General features: G+C 39.6%; 1 protein-coding gene across 2 annotated transcripts; it reads left to right on the plus strand.

The window, feature by feature from the left end:
- The first annotated feature begins 7623 nt into the window (after positions 1-7623).
- On the plus strand, positions 7624-23920 carry LOC143379246 (phytanoyl-CoA dioxygenase, peroxisomal). Of its 2 annotated transcripts, XM_076831715.1 has the most exons (9): positions 7642-7777; positions 10145-10203; positions 11627-11737; positions 13491-13659; positions 15409-15490; positions 16835-17016; positions 19514-19663; positions 21398-21532; positions 23604-23920. In XM_076831715.1, the coding sequence occupies exons 1-9, from the start codon at positions 7703-7705 to the stop codon at positions 23655-23657; spliced, it is 1017 nt and encodes a 338-aa protein (XP_076687830.1). In that variant the 5' UTR covers positions 7642-7702; the 3' UTR covers positions 23658-23920. The 2 variants fall into 2 exon arrangements, with proteins under 2 accessions (XP_076687831.1, XP_076687830.1); XM_076831716.2 differs by lacking the exon at positions 10145-10203 and having other exon boundaries at positions 7624-7681.
- Positions 23921-26854: the final 2934 nt, after the last annotated feature.

The raw sequence follows: 26854 nt of genomic DNA on the forward strand, positions 1-26854 counted from the left end.
ATTTTTTAATTGGTTAAAAAACTCGATGATTTTAATATGAATAGGTATTTCCTTTTTTTGTGTGCTGGGATTCAAACCCAAGGCCCTGCACATCTGAATGTATTCCTAGTCCCTTCGTGCATCGGCTACTTTGTTGCAGGGGGGGGCGGAGGGGGGGCGGGTAGAGATGCGGAATCAACACACAGACTCCGGGAGCTGGTGAGAGAACTGGCTGGAGACCCCACCTCAGGTCGTTGTCCAGTAGCTCAGTTTATTTTTGGAATGCACACAACTGTTATAGGGTTCTTGTGGGGAGTACCTGTCAATCATATATAAGCAAGACAATATCCATAAGCCAATCATCTTCTGCCTAATGTAACCGCATTATTAGGAAACTCTATATATTGCTGTCATGGTAGAAAGCAATCTGGAAGGATCTTTGGCCCTTACTGAGTCTGGAGTTTCATGACCTGAAGCCCCTGACTCTTGGTTTCCTGGCCTGGTAGTTTGGCAACGCTAAACACAAGTGCTGAGGATGTGGTTTCACCCCATCCTGCAGGCGCTCCTGTCAGGCCTGAAGGAAGGTAGATATTTTAGGCACTTCTGAGTTGCTTGTAGCTGCTAGGTGAGACTGAAAGTTATTCCAACACACATCCTAGGCAAATCCTCCACCACTGGGCTACATCTCCATTCTCTTGTAAAAATCTTAATTTCAGATGGGGTGTTGGTAAGTTTGCTTAGGCTGCCCTGAACTTGTGATGCCGGATCTCAGCCTCCCAAATAGCTGGGATCACAGGTGTGTACCACTGTACCCGCAGCATGTGATGTTCAAAACCCAGACATATGACAGATTTTTTCATTAGTTTTAATTTAAGAAACTAATTTGATATGTCTTTATCTTGGTAGAAGTCGGAGAACCCTTGCTGTCCCTGCCAAGTCATACACAAAGCGTTGGTTTCTTCCTCCAGTGTAGACTGTGCCTGTCTTATGTGTTCTAGGGTGGAGTTAACCCCATGTCCCATGGGATCTAGAACTATGACCAAGACCATGCCCGAGTGCACCTTGTGATGCAGAAGGGAGACACCGTTTTCTTTTACCCATTGCTCATCCATGGATCTGATCGGAACCAAACTCAAGGATTCCAGAAAGTATGCATCCACGTTGTTCCAGTTTTGAAAGATGAATGGGTTCAAAAGAGAAAATCATAGGTACATGTAAAAGGTAACATGTAAAAGATTTATGACTTTTCACTAAACTAGACTGTTTTTTCCAATTTACTTACCAGGAAGTATATTTGCCTTTCTTGTGCTTTTTTATTGCTCTACTCAGTCAGAAGTCAGGTGCCCTAGGATTCTAAACCTGTTACTTTTAAATCTTGGTCATTTTTGAAATTGCTTCAGAGTGTCTCACCTTGTAGCTCACAGCCTTGTGGCTGAAATACTAAAATAGCATGTTAACTTAGCAATTTTTCTATATTTTCAATGACTATATGTTCTGGAAAAATACTTACCATTTTTACATGGATGTAAAAGTGCACACTTTTCCATTTGCTTTGCCTGCTATGGTTGTGCATGACACTGGAGCCTGCACAAGAAATGTAATCTGTACTCCAGAAATTTGAAATTTGGTATGAAGTAGAAGGTCCTTTTGACAGGTGTGATCGCCTTAAGATAACTAACTCATGACAAAGAAGGTGAGTTCTAGCTATTGTTTTTCCACTTAGAACTGTTTATACTTTTTTTTTTTCTGGAAAAAGGAGAGCTAAGTAACCTCAGCCTTATCTTCAGCAGGAAACAAGCTGGGTAATAATATCAACATGTTGACCCCTAAATGTCACTTCTGATTGAGAAGTGTGCTATGTTATTTCTCAAAATAATTTCAGCTTTCATATAACTTGCCACTGCAGTGACAATTTATTCCAAATTTGACTGGGTAACTAACTTTTATGACTAAGATGATGAACCACAGGGTGGTACATTTCTTTTTAGGATTTGAAGATATACACTCATTGAGAAAACTTAAGCTTAAAAATGTCAAGATCTGTTAATTAGGTACTTATGCCCCCTGTCCTATATATATCTTTAAAAAAGTATATACCACAGCTAGTTAAATTTTATTTTTTTGTAATTTATTAATTAGGATTCAGCTGGGTGGCTGGAAGGAGAGGATGACTTACAAAGAGACAGATTTAGGATGCCATGGAGGGGTCTGGCAGTTTGTAAGTCAAATCCTGGTTGAGTGCAATATTGCATGCCTATGATTAATATTTCTATTAGGCAATCCAGTCAGACTTCAAAGAGCAATTCTGGGGTCAGTGTTGCTTTTAGTAAATGTGTATCTGGAGTTTTATGAGAGGCATAATGTGCGTGGAGCAGAGATGAAGGATCAGGGATGCTTAGGGATGAGGGGCAGGAGACAGTGTTTCGTGTGTTTTCATAATTGGTACACATAACTTGGAAAGAATCTGTTTTTAAGTAGCAGATATTCATTGATGCTGATGAGCACTAGATAAATTATCAATCAGTACAATTAAATGAACAACTTTACTTCATATAAAACACACATTTTAGGCTCTGAACCAAGAAGCTATTCCTATTTATTTTAATTGTATGAGATAATGAGAGTATAGGTATGTCCCTTCCTCTAAGGGACTGAAAATGATAAAAACTCTGGGCCACTCAGGATGCTTTAGGTCACTGCCCACCAGTGGATGGGCCATTGGGAACCATCAGAACAGCTTTCCAGGGTGGAGAATCTTGCTTCTCCCTTTAGAACTTACAGATGTTCCCCTTGTCTGAAAATACTCCACAATTGGAGATTCAACTAACCGAATTGTTAGAAAATGCTTAAACTATTTAAAAATAATTGCATCTGTACTGAACATGTACAGACATTTTAAAAATCCCTACTATTACAGTGTATTTGAATAGTGTTTCTATTGTACCAAGTGCTAAAAGAAATCTAGAGTGATTTGAAATATAAGGGAAGATGTACAGAGGTTATTTTATTGTAGGGACTTGAGCATCCATGTACTTTGGTATCTAAGTGGTCCTGGAACAGTTCATTACATTTGAAGTTTATGAAGGTTGTGCTAAAGGAACACCTCCCCCATATTTACATAATTTACATTATAAGTTAGAATGAATCAGGTGTTCTTAGAATAATAATAGAATTACCATATGAACTTTTTGATATGGTTTATAATTCTAATGTTTATAAACACTTCCATGTCCCTTTTCTCATTTTCTTCACCAGAACCCAATGAACAGTCTGTATAGTACCTACTATAAAGGAAGAATTAGCATCTCAGACACTGGCCTAACTAACAGAGCTAGATTTCACAGTCAGGCCTAATTTTGAAATAACTCTTTCCACCATACCCTGCCGTTGCTCAAAAATAAACAAGAGGGGCTAGGGTTGTATCTCAGTTGCAGAGTGCTTACCTAATATGTATAAGACACTGTGTTTAATCCTTAGCACCACATAAAAATAAACACATAAAATAAAGGCATTCTGTCCATCTACAACTACAAAATGAAAAAAAGAAACAAGAAATAAGAATTTCCCAATTGCATTATTAATAAATGCAGTAGGGTGCATTGTGGCACATACCTGTAATCCCAGCTACTTCACAGCTTGGCTGAGGCAGGAGGATTGCAAGTGAGGCCAGCCTCAGCAATTTAGTGAGCCCCCTGTCTCAAAATGGAAAATAAAAAGCCTAGGGATATAGATCAGTGGAGAGTGGCCCTGGGTTCCATCTCCAGTACCCGCTCCCCACACCAAGCAAACCAGTATCCATGGTACAATTTTCACTTCTCTGATCTCATCAGAGTTGCAACCTCAAAGTGGTTCAGGCAAGTAAAAAAAAGCTAAGCCGAGAGAAGGGTTGTGAACTTCGGTGACTGAGCATCACAGCCACCTTCCCTGATGCATTACCTGTGATCAGCAAGGCCGACAGCTTGGGGATCCACTGACTCTGTGCCTAGCACTGACATTGGCAATGCATTAATGTTGGCAAGAGAATTAATTGGAGTTTCAAAATCTGTTTTATTTTATTTTTTTATTTATTTATTTTTTTTGGTTATTCAAAACATTACAAAGATTGCAGAATCAACAGTTACTATTATGGTATTATGTAATAATGTGGATGTGTAACCGATGTGATTCTGCAAAATCTGTTTTATTTACTGACCAATATTATTATAATAGTTTTTAAGTAACTTTTTAAAAATAGTTTTGCTATTTAATCATTTGTAGAGGCTAGAAATCTTGTCTTGTGGGGAACAGGTAAAAGGAAGTGTTCTATAAACTCATTGTTTGGTTTATTTCTAGGATATTTTTATGTTTCAAACACGACTTATGAAAGGAGAAAGAACCAACATTTGAAACAGTCCTTAATTTTAACTCTTTTAAAGGAAATCAGAAAAAACAAGGAGTCTAAGGAAAATGATTTCATATTGGCATGATGTAATCTTTTTTATCACTTGTTAACAAAATCAAGAAGCATATATTGGGTACTTTATTGTGTAGAGTTAATTTTGCAGTGCAATGAACTTAATGAAATATTGCTGTTTTCAGATATGATTTAAGCATATTCAATAAGCTCCTTTCATTGAATCAGCTCTTTTTCCAGGCAAAAAAAAAAAAAAAATGTATTTTTTTGAAACCCAGTATGCACTGAGATAAACACCCCTCTCCCAGTAAACCCACCACCCTTTCCCAGTAAATCTACCATCTCCTGAAAATGTCATGAGAGATTTCCAATGTGTAGTACATTGTGTAGTACATTCACATTTGGTGAAAGGTGTAAAAAGGACATCATGGGACCAAAATTAGGATGGGTCCTCATTCTCTGACACAGGATTCCTTCCAAGACTTCTTCAACCTAGCAACTCTCCTTCAAAAACACAATATCTTTTCCTTTGTTTCTAAGGAATGTAAACAAGAGTAACTTCCCCTGTATTTCCTATTAAGCAGGGTAATTGAAAGCCTTTAGCATTTATGAATGAAACCTAAGCTGTTTTGAGGAACAGGGACATTTTAAGATTCTTTAGCCTGAATTGGGAGTGAGCCTGGACTGGGGATTAATTCCAATACAGCATTGTATTTTTATTCCTCTTGAGGGCAGCAAGGAGATATAGTCCTTATTTTAAAAATTCTAGTGAAGACTTCATTAAGAAAGAAACAGCCTAGTGCCTTTCCTGTCATTCTGCTCAGTACAGGTTTTCCTACATCTTGTGTTTCCACATTTGTTATTTTTTTGGCTACATATGGAAAGGAGTGAAGGCAAGAGAATCATTAAGAGGGCCTAAGAAAACTGGTTCTAGAATGGTAGGAACTAAAATGTAAATAAGGAATGCCAGTGCAAACAGCATGCAGAGGGCACTGCTTTGATTTAGAATAAACTTTCAACTAGTTTCATCATAATTTGTTCCTCCTGCCTGGGCCTCCTCAGTTGTTATGATTACAACCACATGTGCAAACATCCTATTCAACTGCTATTGACAAACCAAACTTCACCAGGGAAAAGAGCACACTTTATCAGTCTCCGTGTGCATCTGTGAGTGAAAGCCAACTCTTCTGTCAGGAGCATGCATTTCTCATCTCATCTGTGTCCTTTCTATCCATTAGTTCACATAGCAATTTGTAGGCACCCACTCTGTAGTGGGAAGGGGAATGACAGCAGGATGACTAGGGCTGTTTTTCACCCATGTGCACGCTCCTTGTGAAGTGTGGGAGCAAACCTCTGCTGGAACATGAAGAGATGAGACAGGATGCCTTGGCAGAATGAGGAGAAGCCTGGCTGCTCAGTGGGAGGGGATGTGTCCTGGCCTGTTCATTTCACCAGACAGTAATACAAAAGCTTATGCTCAAAGCACAAAATAAAACCATAACTTTCTTCTAAGAAACTTGGGACTCAAACTTGAGGAAAGCTAGAGGCCTTTGCTCACATAAATGTGCTTGGAGCTTCTTCCCTTTACTCCTGTGTTCCTTTTTATACATAAAATTGAGATAAAATATCTATAACCTAAAACTGGCCATCTTATCATTTTGTTTGTGTGTTTTTCATCACTGGAGGTTGAACCAGTACTCTACAATTTAGCAACATCCTAGGCCATTTGTATTTTTTATTTTGAGACATGGTCTCACTAAATTGCCCAGGCTGACCTGGAACTTGCAATCCTCCTGCTTCTGCCTTCCAGTCACTGAGTTTAAAAGCATGTGCTCCCACACCTGGCCATCTTAGCCATTTTTAAGTGAGTAGATCAGTGATATTAAGTACATTCACACTGCTATGCAGCCATCATCACCATCCTTTGACAGAACTCTTTTCAATTTACTGAACTGACACATCATCCCCAGTCAATGCTAATTTTCCTTTCCCATTTCCCCTAGCCAGGGCCACCACATTCTACCTCCTGGCTCAATGAATTTGGTTATTTTAGGGACACTCAGATACAAAGTATCTTTTCCTGACAGGTTATTTCACTTAGCACAATGTCCTAGGTTCTTCCATGCTGTGGCATGTGTCAGAACATCCATCCTTTTAAAAACTGAATAATATTCCATGGTATGTCTATATGGCACTCTGTTCATTGACTTCTGCATTGTGGGTTGCTTTCCTCCTTTCAGTGATTGCGAACAGTGCGACTGTGAGCATGAATGAGAACCTGCTTTCCATTCATGTAGTATCTTTTGGCTTTCAATTCCAGAAATGAAATTGCTGGATAATAAGGAAGTTCTTTTTTCCCCCCCGCGGGGAGGGGGTGGTGGTGTGTTGAATTCAGGGGCAATTAATCACTGAGCCACATCCCCAGTCCTTTCTCTGTATTTCATTGGAATTTCAAAATTTATTTTATTTCCTTCTGTGAGCAGGACTCTAGACTCTGGGACACAGGTGAAGAATGTCATGGGAAAGGCATAAAGAACCCAAAGGTGAAGGCCAAAGGGTAGGCCATTTTCCAGTGGCTGTTGTTCCCTCTGAACAAACACATAATATCTTATGGGCTGATTGTCACGATGTACTATGGCACTGTCACCAAATTATATAAAGACTCCATTAAAGGCATGGTAGCAAGTTTACTAGGAACAACATTCTGGAAGTAACTCCTTGCTAAAGAACCAATGAGAAAATGAGAGGAAGGAGAGAGCAGATGCAATGCCAATCATCTGCAGGTCTTACAACAAGATGATACAAAGAGATCTTACAAAAGAACTTTTAGTTCTGTAAAAAAAAAAGAAAAAAAATTCAAATTTTGCTAAACTTTATCACAATTTTCTGGAAGTCATTTATTTAATACATTTAAGGGGGAGGGGCAGTCAAGCTAATATTTTGGGCTGGATTCGCACTAAATTAAAACTCTTTGGAACAGCAGGACAGATTTTTAGGAATAAACCTTTGGATTTTACTGGTTTAACCGTAGAGAGAAGAATCGCGAGGATAGTTGGTTGTTGATGGACTGAAGATATGAAGTTAAGAGCGTTGCTCTGGTCCGCCAGCGAGGGTCCTGTGGATTAGAAACAGCGCATAGGAGAAGAAGGAGCCCAGATGCCAGGCGACCCAGCTGACCCGGGGGCCCTGGGAGTCTCTTCCCCGGGCCTGGGAGGCGGAGCCCCGGGAGTCGCGCAGGGCCGCTGCGCCTTCCCTCTCTCGCCAGGAGGCGGGGCGGCCCGGAAATGAAGTGGAGCCCAGGCCCCGCGGGTGGGTGTCCTCTCTGCAGCCATGGCGCAGCAGCGCGCCGCCACTCGCCTGCGGATGGTTCTGGGGCACCTCGGCCGTCCTTCGGCCGGTGCCGTGGTATCCTTTGGGCTGGGCTGGGCTCGGTCCAGATGGAGCACAGCAGCCTAGTTCTTGGGGGTGGCCCGGGCCTAGGTGGTGGCCTCCAGGGCGCAGGAGGGACACTTCGCATGCCCTTTTGGACCCTCCGCGCTGCTATCCCCGCAAAGGTGACATCTCAAACAGACGCCTGGGAGCGGGGTGGAGGCTGGCCCCCACCCCCTCAAGAGCTTCTTTCCAGGCGATTGGGTACAGGACCCTCCTGGTTTCAGTGGCAGCTAACGCGTCGCTCCACCTTTCTGGTCCTTCTTAGAGCCCGCGGTGGGTCCCAAAGGAGGCCTTGCCATAGTCAGCTGCCTTGTCGTTTTCTACACTGAGTGTGCATGACCTCTGCGAATGAATATCTGGAGACCAAGAAATGCCCCAGGACAATTATACAGAAGCATAGAGCTGACTGGAAGGGACTTAGAGGACAGGCCACTAGAATGGTGGAACTCTCTCTCAGCCTGAGCTTCTGGTTGCTCCACTTGCTAGTGGAGCTCTGTGCTTTGTGGCAGCCTCTGGTGATCTGGGGACCCTGGCAGTGTCTGCTTTGGTGTTTGGAAAAGGACTTAGAATTCAGCGCCTGGGTTGTCCTTGAGTCTTCAGAAGTGAATGCCAGCAGGGTGTGTGTGCCAGGCTTGTAGGGGAGGAACAGATCCAGAAATGTGTGAGTGTGAATAGGACCCACTAATCAAATCGGTTTCTTGAACTGCTTTTGCCTGCTCATTCAGAGAGTGCTTTGGGAAGCTCTGTAGGAACTGCCTGGAGTTTTTCCTTAGGCCAGTAGCCTCTCTTCTGTTTTTTGTTAACATCCTGACATCTCTCCTAAGGTTGAGTCTAATAGCTGTGTCTTGGACTTTCAGTGTTGCTCTTCCCAGTGGGTTTCCAAGCAGCAACATGGAAGAACATTGCCAGTTTAAACTTTGTCCATAGGATGGTAAAGTGGTAAAGAGACTCCAGGAGAGGATGTCAGTTCATTTTACAGTGGTAGAACAGTGAGAAACAGAGAATAGAAGAGATTAAAAATTTGAACTATTTAACTATTCCAGTGTTTGTCATAGTGTGGTCCATAGACCAGTGGCATCTGCATCCCCTGGGAATTTGTCAGAAGAACTTGTTAGAAAAGGACTTTGCTGTGCAGGTGTAGCTCAGTAGGTTTAATTCGGTGTCGAGGGCTTGCCTGGTACTGCAGGGCCCTGGGTTTCATCCCAGGAGTGGTGGGGAATGCAAATTCTAAGGCTCAATTCAACTCAGACTGCAGAATCAGAATCTAGAGGTGTTGCCCTGAGGTCTCCTATATATTCTGTTTCTGATGCAGACTAAATACTGATAGTTGTGATACACTGGGACTGGATATATTTAGGAGTATAATTAGGATTTCTTGGTTCAGCCTCTCATTGCTTTGTTTTTCATCTCTGTCATTTTGGGAATGGAACCCAAGGTGTGGTGCAAGAGTTCTACCACTAAGCTAAATCCCAACCCTCTTGATATATATATATATATATATATATATATATATATATATATATATTTTTTTTTTTTTTTTTTTTTTTTTTTTTAATGGATTTTCTGACCCTGCTATTGCTGAGCTTAGAGAATAGTTTTTTGATGTTTTTCTTTTTTTTTTTTTTCCCCATATCAGCACTGTTGAGTTTGGCTTTCTGTGATGGTGAAATATTTCATGCTTGGATTGTGCAATATAGTAGCCCCAGCCATATGTGGTTATTGAGCCATTGAAATAGGTCAAATTAGAATGAGTGCAGGTGAGGGACTGCATTTTAACATTCAATTAATTTCAGCTTAAATAGCCTGGTGGCTATGATCTTGGACAACACTGACCAAGATTTATAGTGAATGTTTCCTCTAGTCTTAGACTTCTTAAAGACTTGTGACAATTTTTTTTCCAGCCTTCATTGTTTTTTAGAATGGTATATTTTGGAATAAGGACTAATCATTCTTGAAGTATAACGTCGAGTGTGTGTGTGTGTGTGTGTGTGTGTGTGTTTGTGTGTGTGTGTGTGTTTAAAGAAGATAAGTTGAAATGGGAAATTAAAAACATGTAACTCATTATTCTACTAGTTAAATCATTTGTAAACTTTTTAGTGTTTTCCATTCATTTGCATATCACTATAAAGCCCCTGATATTCTCACCACCTCCTCAGATTATTGTGACAATGAGACAAAGTGATATAAATGAAAGAACTTAAAGCAGCAGTGTGCACCTGTCAGGGTGATGTGGGAAACCTGAGCACCTGGTTCCTGTGAGAACCACCCCAGAGAAGGTGGTTGTTTCTAGACAAGTTTGACTCCCAAATTTTACTTTGTTCACCTTAATTCACTAGTTAGGTAGCTTCCCCCACTTCAGGGCCTATTGCCCCTGCCAGTTTCCATCCTCAGCAATTCCAGTAAGTAGATGTAATTTTAATTGGTTTTCTTACTATGTATATAAATGCTTTTCCAGTGTTAGCTTGGATATGATATACAATATACCATGTTGCCAGATTAAAATTTATTATACACATTCTCTTTCTAGGATTGTTCTAATTAGTAGAATTGTGATTGTTTTTGAAGACTTTGACTTTAATTTTCTATATTTATTCTTAAATTCAGAAAGAAGAAAAAATACCAGAAAATGTATAATCTGAGTTTTGAAAATGGAACCACGAGTTATCACAGTTAAATTAGTTTGTAATTAAGTTAAACTGAAATATTAGCTAATTTTTTGGTTTACAATATACATTTTTTTCTACTTTTTCTTCATATCCTTCTTTTTCTTTTTCTTTCTTTCTCCTCCTCCCCCTCCCCCTCCCCCTCCCCATCCTCCTCTTTTTAATATTTTTGAGTTGTGGGTCTTGTATGTTGCCCAGGTTGTTTTGCACTCCAGGGCTCAGGCAGTCTTCCTGCCTCAGCTTCCTGAGTAGCTGGAATTATAGAAGTGTGTATACCACACCTGGCAGGTTTACTATCTTTTTCTGAGTGTGTATGTTGATTAAATTTTACTACTGAACTGTATCCCCAGTCCTTTTGATTTTTTATTTTGAGACAGTGACTGTCTAAAATGCTTAGGGCCTCCCTTAATTGCTGCGGCTGGCTTAGAACTTGTCATCCTCTTCCTTCAGTCTCCTGAATCTCTGGGATTACAAGCCCACATCATTGTGTTCACCCAGGTTTATTATCTTCAATCACCTTTAAAGGGAAGGCCTTGACCCTCATCAATATTGTTATAGTCAAAGTTCTATCTTAAGAGACAGATGATTTGTATTCGCTTGTTTGTTGAACTCTCATTTAGCTTTTGTTTACTTTGATTACTTCTGAGAATGTATTAAGTTGAAAATATAAAATTTATTGGATTAGTTCCCAAACTGAAAACCGTATATGTGCACTCTACAAAGTAAAGTTCAAAATCAGAGAAATAGAGGGAATTGTTTTAAAAAATCACCCAAAATTCTATTATTCAGACAATCACTATTTGGCAAAATGTTTTTCACTTTTTTTTTTGTGTGTGTCTCAGCAGTCATCTTTTCACAAATAGTGTCATGTCTATATCATTGTAATCATTTTATTATCATTTGAATTTTCTGCACTCTTGTGTCCTTCAGTTTTAATTCTCCATCAAGTAGGTATGTCAGTCATTATTTTTTCTTTTATTACTGTACATTTTGTGGCCATTGTTAATATTTTGGACCTGAAGTTTTTCAAACATTTTAAGATCATTTTCTTTAAGACCTACACTAGAGGTATTGGATCAAAGATTTCTTGGGTTCTTGGTACATACTGTTAGGTTGTAATATAAAATTTGTACTAATTTGGTGCCTTTTTCTCCTGTAGGTATACTTTGGATAATGATGTGCTAAGCCTGGAACAGAGAAAATTTTATGAAGAAAATGGATTTCTTGTTATTAAAAATCTAGTATCTGATGCTGATATTCAACGCTTTAGGTGCAGAAATACTCTTGCTTATTTTACACACAAAAAAATGTTTTATGGCAGTTATGTCATTTGCAGGGAAATGGGTGGAACTGGAGGATATCATGTTAAGTGCAGTAAGTAAGATTCAGAAAGTCAAGGGTCATTGTTTCCTTTCATATGTGGAAATCAGAGAGAAACAAGGGGGTAAAAAGAGGTCTTATGAAAACAGAAGAAAGATCAGTAGAATATAGGAAAGGGGTCCATGGGATGGAAGAGGGGAGGAAAAGGAGAGGTGCTGGGGAATGAAACTGACCAATTGATACTCTGTGTAAGTGTGAATATATCACAATGGATTCTACTATTAGGTATAATTGTAATAAAAGAATAAAAATTCATAAAATATGTATGTCATGTATGTGATGGGAGTACATGTTAGATTAGCCTCTGCATGTTCATGTATGTTGAGTGATGAGTTTTGTTGGGAGGTGTTTAGAAGCATGGGCTCTGGAGCCAGAATTTCTGGCTTTAATCTCAGCTTTACCACTTAACATGGTGTGTCCCACAGACATTTTAAGGTCATTTTATTAAAGACTTACAACTAGAAGTATTGGACCAAAGAGTATGAACTAAGTTTTCCATACCTGTGTGTATTCCTCTGTAAAATGGGCTTAGTAATAGCACTGATCTGGCATACTATTGGGACAAAATAAGGTAAAATATATGGAGAGCACTGTGAACAATGCCTGGTATAAGGTAGGTGCTATAGGAGTATTTGCTATTACAAGCCAAGCATCACTTATCAGAAAATTTGATATACGAATCATTGAGCACCAAGATGATATCGAAAGGGAAAAATTCCATGCCTTACCCATGTGATGATCTTGGCCACAATACAGATACACTAAAAACATTGTATAAAATTACCTTTAAGGTATGTGTATAAGGTATACGGGAAGCATAAAGTAATTTGGGGATGAGACTTAGGTGTCATCTCCAGGACATCTCATTATTATTTTTGTTATTAAGATTATTATTATTTTCAGCCAGGCAAGGTGGCACACACCTGTAATCCTAGTGGCTCAGGAGGGTGAAGCAGGAGGATCCTGAGTTCAAAGGCAGCCTCAGCAATGGCGATGCGCTAAACAACTCAGTGAGACCTGTCTCTAAATAAAATACAAAATAGAGCTGGGGATGTGACTCAGTGGGCGAGTGCCCCTGAGTTCAATCTCTGTCACCAAAAATTAAAAAAAAAAAAAAAGGTTGTTTTTATTTTTAGTGCTTGGGATTGAACTCAAGAAAACTTTACCATGAAGTTCCATTCCCAGTCCTTTGTATATTTAATTTTGAGACAGTCTTGAAATTGAATTGACTGGTCTCAAATTTACTATCCTGCAGCATCATCTCTGGGAAAACAGGCATGCTCTATCACAATTTGCTCATTATGTACATGTCAATATTCCCCAAACCAAAAAATACCTGAAATCTGAAATATTCTAGTTCTAAGTATTTCAGATAAGGGATATTCACCTCGTATTATTACAATGTAATCATGAAAATGTTTCCCTACTGGTGTGTTAAACAAAGCAATATTATCATTCTGGCAGTGGATTTCAGCTAGGAGACCACGATTTCTGAGTTTGCCATTTCCTCCTCCCTGCCTCACTAGGCCTGAGGGCTGGCATGGTAGAAACTGCTCCTGAATCTGCAGCTATTTGCACAGGTCAGGGTCAACCAGGGGCTTAGAGCAGAGGTCATGACATTGTTTGTATATTTAATTTTCTAGGGTTGAATTTGAAAAGATCTGCAAAGAAGAGTCGAAACCAGTAGGACTGATGGTAATGAGAGATGTGTCCATTGCAAAATCAGAATATAGTCCAAGTGAGAAAACAATCTCGAAGATCCAGGATTTTCAGGAAGATAAGGAGCTCTTTAGATTCTGCACTCTCCCAGAGGTTAGAGACTACTCTTGTTTTGGTTTCTCCTTCATAGCTAGCCTGGAGGTCTACCCCAAGATCCACTGGTTGTCCTGGATTTAATCCCCTTCTACCCATGGTGCTAGTATGGTAGCTCTCAGGTGGAGGTGATTTTGCATCCCAGTGGATACTGGCAATGTGTGAAGTCTTCCTGGTGATGATAACCTCACAGTGGGTACACTAGTGGCTTCTACTGGGTAGGGACCAAGGATGTTGGTAATGGGGTCTGACATCCTATGACACCCTCTCCCCCAAGAATTATCCCAACCAAGATACCAGTAGCATCAAGACAGTGAAACGCTGCTATGGAGTGTGCTAATTATCTTTTGTTAAGAAAGAGAGAAATTTTGTGTTAAAGAGGAACAGCTGTTCCAAGACTCAATATCAACAGGGGTAAAATTGTGAGGCTGTATTTGTAAATGTATTGACTTTTCTATTTGTTTCATAAATCAGGTTGATGGAATGAATTTGCTTTTAAATTCAAATTAGTTTTTTTTTTTTAATTTGTAGTTGTAAATGGATACAATACCTTTATTTTATTTATCTATCTTTATGTGGTACTGAGGATAGAACCCAGGGCCTCACATGTGCTCACTCTACCACTAAGCTACAATCCCAAATCTTAAATTAGTTTTTATTTAATTTTATTTATTTATGGTACTATGGATTGAACTCTGGGGCACTTTATCGCTGAACTAAACTTCCAACCTTCTTTATTCTTTCTTTTGAGAAGGAGTCATCCTGTGGTTGAGGCTGGCCTTGATTTTCCTGCCTTAGCCTCCCAAGGAGCTGGGATAACAGGCATATGTCACAAGGCTTGGCCTAAATTAGGGTTTGTTTTTGTTTTTGAAATTATTCTTCTTTAAGGGTATTTCTTACATATATATATTTCTCTTATTTTATTTATATATATATATATATATATATATAATCTCCTGAGCAGTGCAGAAGGCACAACATGAGATGCAGATTCTTTCTACTGAAGCTCTGTTTGCGGTGAGCGCTTTGTGCATTCTTCTGAAATTAGTTCCTGCATCCTCAAGTGTATTTGTACACTCCCACCTTTTAGCACCATGTTTTCCTAACCACTTGTTTAAAATAGGTTTGAAAGAGACTTTCCATATAGCACTCATGGAAAATCATAACCAGATGTTATTAGACAGTTTTACTCCTGAGGACAAATAGCACAGGTAAATCACCTGTGATGTCCCACCCAGCACCCTGGAGAGAAGGCCAGGAAAAATGGCCCCCAACCATCCCATGCTGTGATGGTAATAGAAGTCTGCAGGTGGAGCAAACATAGCACTTGTAGCCAGAACTATCTCATGGTGGATGAAGCACTATCATCCATGACGTTCAGATTCCCTACTTTCCTTTCTTCTCAAGGGACTAAAACTCCATGGGGAAAGGGACCTTCTTTTCTTGTTCACTATTTCTTTCTCTCTGACCATTACTCTGCTTGGTTCATGAACCTGAGGGAAGAGTTGTTGAGAGAATGACCACACTCATTGGATTATTCTTCAGGCATGCTCAAAAAGTCATATTTAATTTGCAGTGTTGGAAATTTAGAATGGTTTTAAACCTTGAGGTATACATGCTTGGCAAGATTGCAAAATACCAGTTGATGTTTATACTGTTGTCATTTTGATTCTGTGTGGACCCTTTATGCCCCTTGCCTACACTTCTGATTTCCCATGAGGTTGTTTTTCTTCTTCTTCCTTTTCTCAGGTTCTGAAGTATGTGGAGTGCTTCACTGGACCCAATATCATGGCGATGCACACAATGCTAATAAACAAACCTCCAGATACTGGTAAAGGGCTCTTATTTGTTAAAGAAAGGCAAGAAAAAAAAGATTGTGTAATTAAAATATGTAAAGTTGTTGTTTCCAGTAAGGTGTGTAACCAAATTCCTTTGGTTGAGTCAATTTGAGTGCTTTTGTTTAAGTCTTAAAAGAGTTCATGTAATATCAACTTTGGAGTATGTGATAATATTTTAGGATATGTTATTGCTAAATTTTCAAATGATTGGCTGTCTGAAGTGGAAGTTTAAGAAATGTGACTGTTCTTATATCACAGACTCCTTCTGTTCAACATCTCTGATCTTTACCCACCATTCTTAGCCAGAATTACATGGATTCTGCATTTCTAATCTGAAGATATCATTATTAGTAACATGATGAAAGCTATTACTACAAGTCACATTCACCTTGTGGTGCCTTGTGCTTGTCAAACCTATATCTAAGTCCTCAATGAGACACCAATTCTGAAGTAGATCCCAAGTGTCTCTAATACCCACCCCCAGAGATTCTACTGCAGGTGGCTCTCAGACCACATGGAGAGATTTTTCTGTAACAGTAACAGAAATCAACCATGAATGGCTTTATTATTTTCTACTTTTAGTTCCTTCTGAGAGCTGGGCGATTTTTATATGATGAGACTGAAGCTCAGGGTTACTAAATGTCTTCCTCCATGGATGTCCTGCCTGGGGAGATGAAGTGGTTTGGGAACCAAGTTCTAAGCTCAAACTGGGGAAAATGTACCTGTGGTCAATGAATCTGAATGGATACTGTCTGTACACAGGATGCCTGTGAATTAAGACCTCTAAGAGAACTGTTTTTGGCATCAGCCACTTTAAAGTGGACCTCAAATTTGACTCTGTAACATTATCTTCAATTTAGTTCTTCCAGCTTTTTTTTTTATTTTTAATTCCTACTGCCTACTAGCTTGTGCCAAATTCAGAGTGACAGAGAAATAAAGCACAACAGAAATGATGAAGTATATGCAGCTCCCTAGTAAAGAGAGTAAGCACCCAGCAACCAGAAACTCAGAAGAAAGTGTAGATTCCACGCCCCATGTTGACTGCTATATTTGTTTGGTTCTGTTCTCTTGGGACTGAATTTCCATAATGGAAACCACACAATGTTTGATGTGGTTGTTTTCTGCAAGGGAAGGTCAATGTGTTATGTATTCAGGCAAAGAACAAGAATTGTGGGACTGGGGATATAACCCAATTGGTAGAATTCTCACCTTGCTTGCACAAGGCCCTGGTTCAATCCCCAGCACAACACACACACATAGACACACACAGATACATACACACAATAAAAATAAGAATTGTGAGGCTCAAGCTCCTTTTGACAGCAGGCTCATTTCAGGCAAGAAGACTTCCCGGCACCCCTTGCACCAGGATCTGCACTATTTCCCCTTCAGGCCCAGCAATCGCATTGTTTGTGCTTGGACTGCCATGGAGCATATTGACCGGAACAACGGCTGTCTGGTTGTCCTCCCAGGCACCCACAAAGGTTGCCTGAAGCCACATGACTACCCCCAGTGGGAGGTAGGTCTGTATTACCACTGAGTCTGGATCAGAATCTCTTTCACTGTTGTAATTTTATATCAGGTGCAAAAAGCTTAGAAATGAGACTGCTTTCCTTTCTCAGCAAAGCATTGTCCTGAAATTTGCAATTAGGATCAGGAGGAGTTCCAGGACATCATATCAAATATTCATTATATTTTTCTTTCATCATGGGTGTGAAAGCCAGCTAGATTGGGTACCTGTGTTGGAGGGGCCTAGGATCTGAGATGGTGAGGCCTGATGGCAGAGGTCAGACATCAACCCTTCAACTCTGGTGTTTGTGACGTGCCCACTGACTGAAGACTCTTAGAGTAGAGAAAGGGAGGGAGGTATTGTCTCCTTGTCCTTGTGAGGACCAGCAGAGGCTCAGGGGTGGAAGGTGGTGTTTGAGCTGAGCCTTGAAGGACAGGTAGATTTTCTATCGCAAAAAGGCTCCTTGGAGGCATCAGAGTTATTGACAAGTGCAGATCTCACTGTGGAGTAGGAAAGATTGAAGGTTATCCCAGTTCTGATGGGCTGGGGGTGGAGACACATGTTAGGAAGTAGGAGAGGGAGGAGTGCCTGGAAAGCTATGTTAGGTCAGGATTAAAAAGTACTTTAACACTTGGAGGTTACATGAAGAAAATTGGGTTGTTCCCTTTTTAGGAAGCAGCAAGAGCTTTTAATTTCTAATAATATGGGGTTTTGTCATATAATAGATGGCACATATATTCAGCATATAATTTAATCATTTTGACACACACACACACACACACACCTGGCATCACAATCAAGAGAATATTTTCTATCTCCTACCTCAGGCAAGAACTCACCTGCTTTATGCTCCTATTGATTAATTTGCATTTTATAAAATGTCTTATAAGTCTAATCATGTGGCATATATATTTTTTATTGAGTAATTGCTGTTGCACAGCATAGGTATTTAGAGGCTCAGGAAACCTGACTCATGTCTCAGTAGCTTGTTCCTTTCCATTACTGAGTAGTATTCTGAGGCATGGCTGAACAATGGTTGGTTTATCCATTCAAATGTTGATGCTGGGAAGCTATTATGTGCTTCTGTACCCATGAATGATGAGTCTGGGGCATGATTCATGATTCCCAGGAGGTGTAGGAACTCAGAGGTAGCAAATCCAGAGAGAAGATTCTCAGCCTTTTTGATGCTAGACGAGAAGATCCTAAAATTCCCAAAGATGGTCACATTGGAAAGGATAGCTGTGGTGAGCAAGGAGACTGAATCTTGCTTCTGTAGGATGTGAAGGCTATGGCTTCAAGGACTTTTCTCTCCAAATTCTTGCACTACTGATTGTGTTCTGTGGAAATATTTGAGTCTGAATCCTGATATAAAAGTGGAAATGGTGAAATTCATCAGTTAAGTTCAGGGACAGGCAAGGATTGGTGCAATCCTAAGGAGGCTGTGGCTGATTGAGCAGAAGGGAATGGCGTCTAAGGCTAGGGGAGCAGACTGGTGTCTGAGATGCTGCTGAGATTCACAGCAGTGGCAGTGGAAGGTTTGCTTAGCTTAGCAGGGGTCAATATGCACGTTGGCCAGGAAAGAAGGGCACGGGGTCAAAGTCGCAATGTGAAGCACAATGACAATGGTAATTGCCAAAAAGGATACTCTTAGCTGAGGAATGGGACACTTCTGCCCAGATACATAAAGGCTCACCAATGTAGTCACTTCTCATTTTAGTTTCTATAATAAGGACATACACATTTCCTAGAGTTCTGACTACTTTTGGAAATAGTTATCAACAAACACAGTATTTAAACTTACTTTTTTTTCTCTTTTTATTCTGATTATGACATTAGTCCTTTGAGCTTCGAAAAACTGAACATATTCTCCACTTGGTTTGGGGAGAATAATTAGCCTCTCTAAAATACCCTGATTAATACAAGAATGATGTGAACAAAATTCTAGGTGAGGAGAATGTCAGGCTGCGGCAAGGATGTTAAGATTGAGGCTGTAAATGCCTAAAAGAAAGATGTTCACCTGCATTCACCACAAGAGGCAGAACTGATTTAGATTATTTATAATTCAATGAGAAAGGGTAGGTAAAGTTCAACATTTTTTCATTTGGTCAAAAACCCCTTGAACTTATTAATAACCTGTGATTTTAATTTGTAGCATTGCTGGGGTTCAAACTCAGAGCCTTGCACATGCTAGGCAAGCCCTCCATCACTGAGCTCTTTGTACAAATCTTAAAATTTAAGTTTGCTAGTCTGCCCTGAACTTGTGATGCCTGGCCTCAGCCTCCCAAGTAGCTGGGATCACAGGTGTGTACCACTGTACTCATAGCAGGTGATGTTTAAAAACCCAGATATATCACAGACTTTTGCATTTTTTTTTAATTTAAGATTTTAATTTAGGTAAGTCTTTCTCTTGGAAGAAGTCAGAGAACCCTTGCTGTCCCTGCCAAGTCATACACAAAGCATTGGTTTCTTCCTCCACTGTAAACTGTGCCTGTCTTATGTGTTCCAGGGTGGAGTTAACGCCATGTTCCATGGGATCCAGGACTATGACGAAGACTATACCCGAGTGCACCTTGTGATGGAGAAGGGAGACACCGTTTTCTTTCACCCTTTGCTCATCCATGGTTCTGGTCGGAACCAAACTCAAGGATTCCGGAAAGTATGCATCCAGTTTTTAAAAGATGAGTTCAAAACAGAAAGTCATAGGTATAGTAACATGTAAAGACTTATGACTTTTTACTAAATTGGACTGTTTTTTCCAGTTTACTTGCCAGAAAGTATATTTGTCTTTTTAGTGCTTTTGTTTGTTTGTTTGTTTTGTTTTGTTTTTGCTCTACTCTGTGAGAAGCCAGATGCCCTAACCTAAAAGCCAGGTGTCCTAAACCTGTTGCTCTTGAATCTTGGTCATTTGTGAAATTGCTTCAGAGCAGTAGCTCACCTTGCAGTGCACAGCTTCTGCTTTCTGAGGCAAAAACAATGGCTGAAATACTCAAATAATCACATTTGGAAATTATATTGCTCAGGGTAACTAGAACAAGAAGAAAATTTATCATATTATTATCGGGAAAATAGTATTCATCTGAAGCAAAGGTTCTGAATTGGCTGCTCAAAATGAGATTTAGCACGCAGCCATATTTATCCCCTTCCAATCTCATGTTTTAAATTAAATAATTTGGTCACATTTAAAAATGGACAGAATTCTTTACAATTTCTCTGATTTCTCACTTCTCTCAAATTCAGCAGATATCATAGTATTGTCGGTTCACTTTTCCCCAAGGTAACATGGTTATTGAGACTTCTTTAAGATTCAGTGGGGTTTCCAAATTTGTTCCCTCATTCCCACTGATCCCTGTTCTAACCCTGAGTAGAGGGTTGCAGACTTCATTTATTTATATTTGCACCAGGTTCACCAGGGCCTGGCACAGGTTGATACAAGTTGGAACATTGCCTGAGGATGAAATTGAAGGGGCTACCAAAATCTCAGCCATCAAAATAAGTGGTGTTTTACTAAGTCAATATTAATGCAAAACATCTATGCTGTCCTCAATGCCAAAAATTTAAGTAAAAGACAGGAAGTACCTCTACTAGAATAACTCTCAAGTCATGTAACTATGGGGGTGCAGGCACAAAGATGCAAATAGTGATGTCAGTTGTAGAATATTAATATTGCAATATTTCCATATTTTTCAGTTATTTTAATGTTCTGGAAGAATATTTACAATTATTTCCTAACAACTTGGATGTAGGAATATACAATAATTCTTTTTGCCTTGGGTCTTGATGTGGCTCTGCTTGGCACTGGACTTGCACAGAAATTTGAGGTTGGATCTGCACTTTAGAAGTTCAAAATTTGGGGCACAGCAGAAAGTTTTTATAAAAATTGCCATTTCGATAATAACGTGTCCCAAATTTTACTGGGTATCTAAGGTTTATGACTAAGAAGATGATGAACCACAGAGGGGTATATTCTTTTTTTAGGATGTGGAGGTATACACTCATTGGGAAAACTTAAATGCTTAAAAATGTGAAGATCAGTTACTTAGGTAGTTATGCCCCCTGTCCTACATATACCTTTAAGAAATAAATAGTATAGCTAGGTAAAAAAAAAAAAAAAAAATCTTTTGTAATTTCTTAATTAGCCTTCAGTTGGGAATAGGATGGAGAGGCTGACCTACAAAGAGACAGATTTGGGATGTCATGGAGTGTTCTGCTAGTTTAGATGTCAAATTCTGGGTGGAAGAATTGACTTTCTGCAAGGAGAACTCCTAGCTCGGATGTTGCATTCATGTCAAATTCTGGGTGGAAGAATTGACTTTCTGCAAGGAGAACTCCTAGCTTGGATGTTGCATTCATGGGGTTCTTTTCTCCATTATCGATTGTTCACTCTGCACAGGCAATTTCCTGCCATTTCGCCAGCGCTGATTGCCACTACATCGACGTGAAGGGCACCATTCAAGAAAACATTGAGAAAGAAGTTGTGGGAATAGCAGACAGATTGTATGGAACTGAAAGTGGCTTAAACTTGAAGGTACACTTGCATGAAAAAACCAAGATGTTTGAAGTTTCTTGTTTTCATGTGCTTAATTCATTCCTAATTTAATTTGAAATGAAGGATAAGGGAAATTCTGTATGCATAGAAGCAAACTTAAAGGTTTAGGACTTCAATCGGGCCTCCTTTCTTGGCAAAGTACATTTTTATTAGGAAATCCAGTCAGACTCCACAGAGCAGTTCTGGGGTCAGTGTTCCATTTGGTAAATGTGCATCTGGAGTTTTATGAGAGGCATAATGTGCATGGAGCAGAGATGAACACATCTAAGGGGGCATTAGACAGTGTTTCATGTGCTTTCCTAATTGATATGCATCACTTGGAAAGTGTCTGTTTTTAACTGGTGGATATTCCATGATGCTGATGAGCAGAAGGCAAATTATCAATCCAGGGAATTAAATAAACATCTTCACTTTATATAAAACACACATTTTAGGCTCTGAATCAAGAAGTGCCTCCTATTTATTTTATTGGTATGAGATAATGATGATGCAGGCATGCCCCTTCCCCCAAGAGACTGAGAGTGATGATGACTCTAGGCCATCCAGGATGTTGTTAAGGCTCAGCACATCAGAGGGATGCCACAGTGCCTTTGGGAACCTTTGGAACAGCTTTCCAGGGTGGAGAATCTTGCTTCTCCTTTTAGAACCTACCAATATGTCCCTTGTCTAAAAATGCTCCATGATTGGGGATTCAACCAAGTGAAATATTGGAAAAAAAAATATTCAGAATATTAAACAATATTTGAAAAAAAAATTGCATCTGTACTGAACATGTACAGACATTTTTTCCTAATAATTATTTCCTACCTAAAAACTACCTCATGTTTCTACTGCACCAGGTGCTGTAAGTAATCTAGGGGTGATTTAAAACATATGGGAGGATGTACAGAGGTTATTTTATTGCAGGGATGTGAGCACCCACGAATTTTGGGTAGCTGACGGGTCCTGGAATGTACATTACATTAGAAGTTTGTGAAGGTTTTCCTGAATGAACTCCACTATTTTAGTATCTCATAAGTTAGAGCTTATCAGATATATTTAGAGTAACAATAGAATAATAGAATAACAATACAAACTCATAATTCTAACTTATAAAAACACTTCCATGGGGCTGGGGTTGAGACTCAGCAGTAAAGTGCTCACCCAGCATGTGCAAGCACTGGGTTCAATCCTCAGCATCACATAAAAATAAATAAATAAAATAAAGGTATTGTGTCCAATTACAAATCAAAGAATTTGAAAAAACAAAAACACATCCATGTCCCATTTCTGCTTTTTTTTTACCAGAATGCAATGAACACTTGTTGTAAAGGAGAAATTGGAGTCCCAGAGATTGGCCTAAGAAGCAGAGCTAGATTTCAAAGTCAGGCCTAATTCTGAAATCATTGTTTTCACCATATCTTGCTGTATGCTTAGCAATAAAAAAGAAACAAGAAATTAGAAGGTCTCAATTGCTTTATTAATAATTGCAGCAGGGTGCGTTGTGGCACATGCCTGTAATCCCACCTACTTCACAGTTTGGCTGATGCAGGAGGATTGCAAGTGAGGCCAGCCTCAGCAACGTAGTGAGCCCCTGTCTCAAAATGGAAAATAAAAAGCCTGGGGATATAGATCAATAGAGAGTGGCCCTGGGTTCCATCTCCAGTACCCCCTCCCCACACCCAAGTAAACCAGTATCCATGGTACCATGTTCACTGCTACGATCTCATCAGAGTTGCCACCTCAAAGTGGTTCAGGCAAGTAACAAAAAGACAAGCCGAGAGAACGGTTGTAAACTGCTGTGACTGAGCATCACAGCCACCCTCCTGGTGCATTACCTGTGATCAGCGAGGCCGACAGCTTGGGGATCCACTGACTCCATGCAGTTGGCATTGTTTTGATTCTTGGCAAGAGAATTAATTGCAGTTTCAAAGCTTGTTTATTTATTAATCAGTATAATAATCATAGCATTGTTTTCCTATTTAACCATTTGTAGAGCCTAGAAATCTTTTGTGGGGAATAGGCCAATGGATGTGTTCCACACACTCATTCTGTTTGGTATTATTTCCAGGATATTTGGATGTTTCGAGCCCGACTTGTGAAAGGAGAAAGAATCACTCTTTGAAACAGTCCTTGATTATAACTCTTTCAAAAGGAGATGAAAGAAACAAGGAGTCTAAGGAAAATGTTTTCATATGGGATGATGTAATGTTTTCTATCACTTGGTATCAAAATCAAGAAACACGCCTTGGGAACTTCATTTTGCAGAGTTAATTTTGCAGTGCAGTGATGTTACATTAGTGGAAGTAAGAACAGTAAAATGAAATATAACTATTTTCAGAAAAACTGCTTTGGGATTACAATCAATAAATGTGGCATATGATTTAAGTATGTTCAATCAGTTTCTCTCATTGATTAGCTGTTTTTCCTGGCAGAATTGAATTCTCTGAAACTCAGTGTGCACTGAGATGAGTGTGCCTCTCCTAGTAAAGCCAACACTTCCCCATTTAATGTCATGAGAGATTTCAAATTAGAACCATGTGTAGTACATTCACATTTAGTGAAGGGCATACCAAGGCCATAATGGGATCAAAATAAGGTGGGTCCTCATTCTCTGACCCAGGCTTCCTTCCAAGACTTCTTCAATTCAACTACTCTCCTTCAAAACCAGAATATTTTTTCAAAAAATATCCTTTGTTTCTAAGGAATGTAGACATGGGCACCTTCCCAGATATTTCCTGTTAAGCAGGGCAACTGAAAGCCTTTAGAATTTATGAATGAAACCTAAGCTTTTTTGAGGACCAGAAACATTTTAAGATACTCTAGGATAAACTGGGAGAGAGCTTGGACTGGGGATTGGATTATGGGGCTGGGATTGTGGCTCAGCGGTAGAGTGCTCATCCAGCACCATATTTCTATAACAGTTGAGTCAGTGCAACCACTCTGGAAAGAAGTATGGAGAGTCCTTGAAAAACTAGGAACCATTTAACCCAGTTATCCCACTCCTTGGTATATATCCAAAAGTTTTCAAATCAGCATACTACAGTAATGTAGCCACATCAATATTTATAGCAGCACAATTCATAATATCTAGGCTATGGAACAAATCTTTGTGCCCTTCAACAGATGAATGGATAGAGAAATTGTAGTAGATATGTACAATGGAATATTACTTAGCCATAAAGAAGACATTCACTTGTAAATGGGTGGATCTGGAGAATATAATGCTAAGTGAATTAAGTCAAATCCCTCAAAAGTCAAAGATTGATATTCTCTGATACATGGAAGCTAATCTACAACAAGTTGTGAGGAAACAAAAATTCAGTAGTTTAAACACAGGTGAATGAAGGGTGGGAGATAGGAATAGGAAAGATAGTGGATTTCTTCTGACATAAGTTTTTTATGTATATGCATGAACACACCAGAGTGAATCTCAACATTGTGTACATCCACAAGACTGAGATCCTGATTAGATTAAGATGTATTCCATGTTTGTATAAATATATCAAAATAGATTCTACTGTCATTTAATACTGAAAAGATCATTAAAAAATTCTCTTAGGGGCTGGGATTGTGGCTCAGTGGTAGAGTGCTTGCCTAGTATGCATGAGGCACTGGGTTTGATCCTCAGCACCACCTAAATGTAAAATAAAGATATTGGGTCCACCTAAAGCTAAAAAATAAATATTAAAAAATTCTCTTAAAGACAAAAACATGGTTCTTATTTTTTTTAAATTATATTTATTGCTTGATTAAGAATAAAACAGCCAGTTCCTTCTTTGTGATTCTGCTCAGCAGAGGTTTTCCTAAGGCTTGTGTTACCATGTTTGTTAGTTTCTTAGCCCCAGCTGGAAAGGAGAGAAGGCAAGAGAATCATGAAAGGGCCTAAGGAAAGGATTCTTAGGAGTTTGGGGACTAAAAGTTAAATAAGGAATGCCAGTGAAAACAGCATGCAGGAAGTAGGGCTTGTATCTAGAATGAACCTAGTTTCAACCTGAATTTCTTTCCCTGCCTGGGCCTCCCAAGAAGCTGTGATTACAGGTGTGCTCCCCTGAACCCTGCTCTACCCCAGTTAGAAAAACCAGATTTCAGGGAAAACAACACAATTTGTTAGGCCCCAATGTATCTGTGAGTGAAAGCCAACTCTTCAATCAGGAAATATGCACTTCTCATCTGTGTCCCTTCTGTCCCTTAGTTCACATATCAATCTGCAGGCACCCACTCTGTAGTGGGAGGGGAATGACAGCAGGATGAGGAGGGCTGCTTTTCACTCACGTGCACCCTCCTTGTGAAGGACTGGAACAAACCTCTGCTGGAAAATTAAGACATGAGACAGGACACCTTGGCTGCTCAGTGGGAGGGGATGTGTCCCGGACTGTTATTTTCACCAGACAGTAATCCAAAAGTTGATACTCAATGTGCAAAATAAAAACAGAACCTCCTTCTAAGTAATTTGGGACTTCAGAGTTGTGAAAAGCCAGAGGCCTTTGCTCTCTTGTATGTACTTGGACTCCCCTTTGTTTCCTGTGTTCTTTATAATACATAAAATTGGAATAAAATATATATTACAGCTGGGTACAATGGCACATGCTTGTAATCCCAGCGGCTCTGGAGGCTGAGGCAGGAGGACTGTTATTTCAAAGCCAGCCTCAGCAAAAGCGAGGTGCTAAGCAAGTCAGAGAAACCCTGTCTCTAAATAAAACACAAAACAGGGCTGGGAGTGGTGGAGTGCCCCTGACCCCTGTGTTTAATCCCCGGTACCTCTGCCATATATATATATAATACAATTATTCATGTTAGCCTGTATTTGTTGTTTTCTTTTTTCTTACTGGGGATTGAACCCAGGGATTTTTTGCTACTGAGCTACATCCCCAGCCTTTTTATTTTTTAGTTTGAGACATAGTGTTTTAGTCAGCTTTTTCACTACTGTAACCAAATATATGATAAGAACAATTAGAGGTGGAGAAGTTTATTTGCAGCTCAAGGTTTCAGAGATCTCAGTCCCTAGTTGGCAGACTCCATTGTTCTGGGTCCAAGGTGAGTCAGAACCTCATGGTGGAAGGCTGTGCTAGATTAAAGCAGGACATGATATCAGGAAGCAGAGAGAGACTTCTGCTGAACATGGACAACATGTATACCCCAAAGGCACACCCCCCCTAATGACCCTCCTTTTTCAGCCACATCCTACCTACCTATAGGTTCCACCCAGTTTATTCTATCAGGGCATTAATGCACTGATTAGGTTAAAAATCTTAATCCCTAATCATTTCACCTCTAAATGGTGAAATGATTGTCTCCAATTGAGTTTTTGAGGACATCCCA

Source organism: Callospermophilus lateralis, chromosome 13 (assembly GCF_048772815.1).
Source record: "Callospermophilus lateralis isolate mCalLat2 chromosome 13, mCalLat2.hap1, whole genome shotgun sequence".
In the NCBI taxonomy this organism is placed as follows: domain Eukaryota; kingdom Metazoa; phylum Chordata; class Mammalia; order Rodentia; family Sciuridae; genus Callospermophilus; species Callospermophilus lateralis.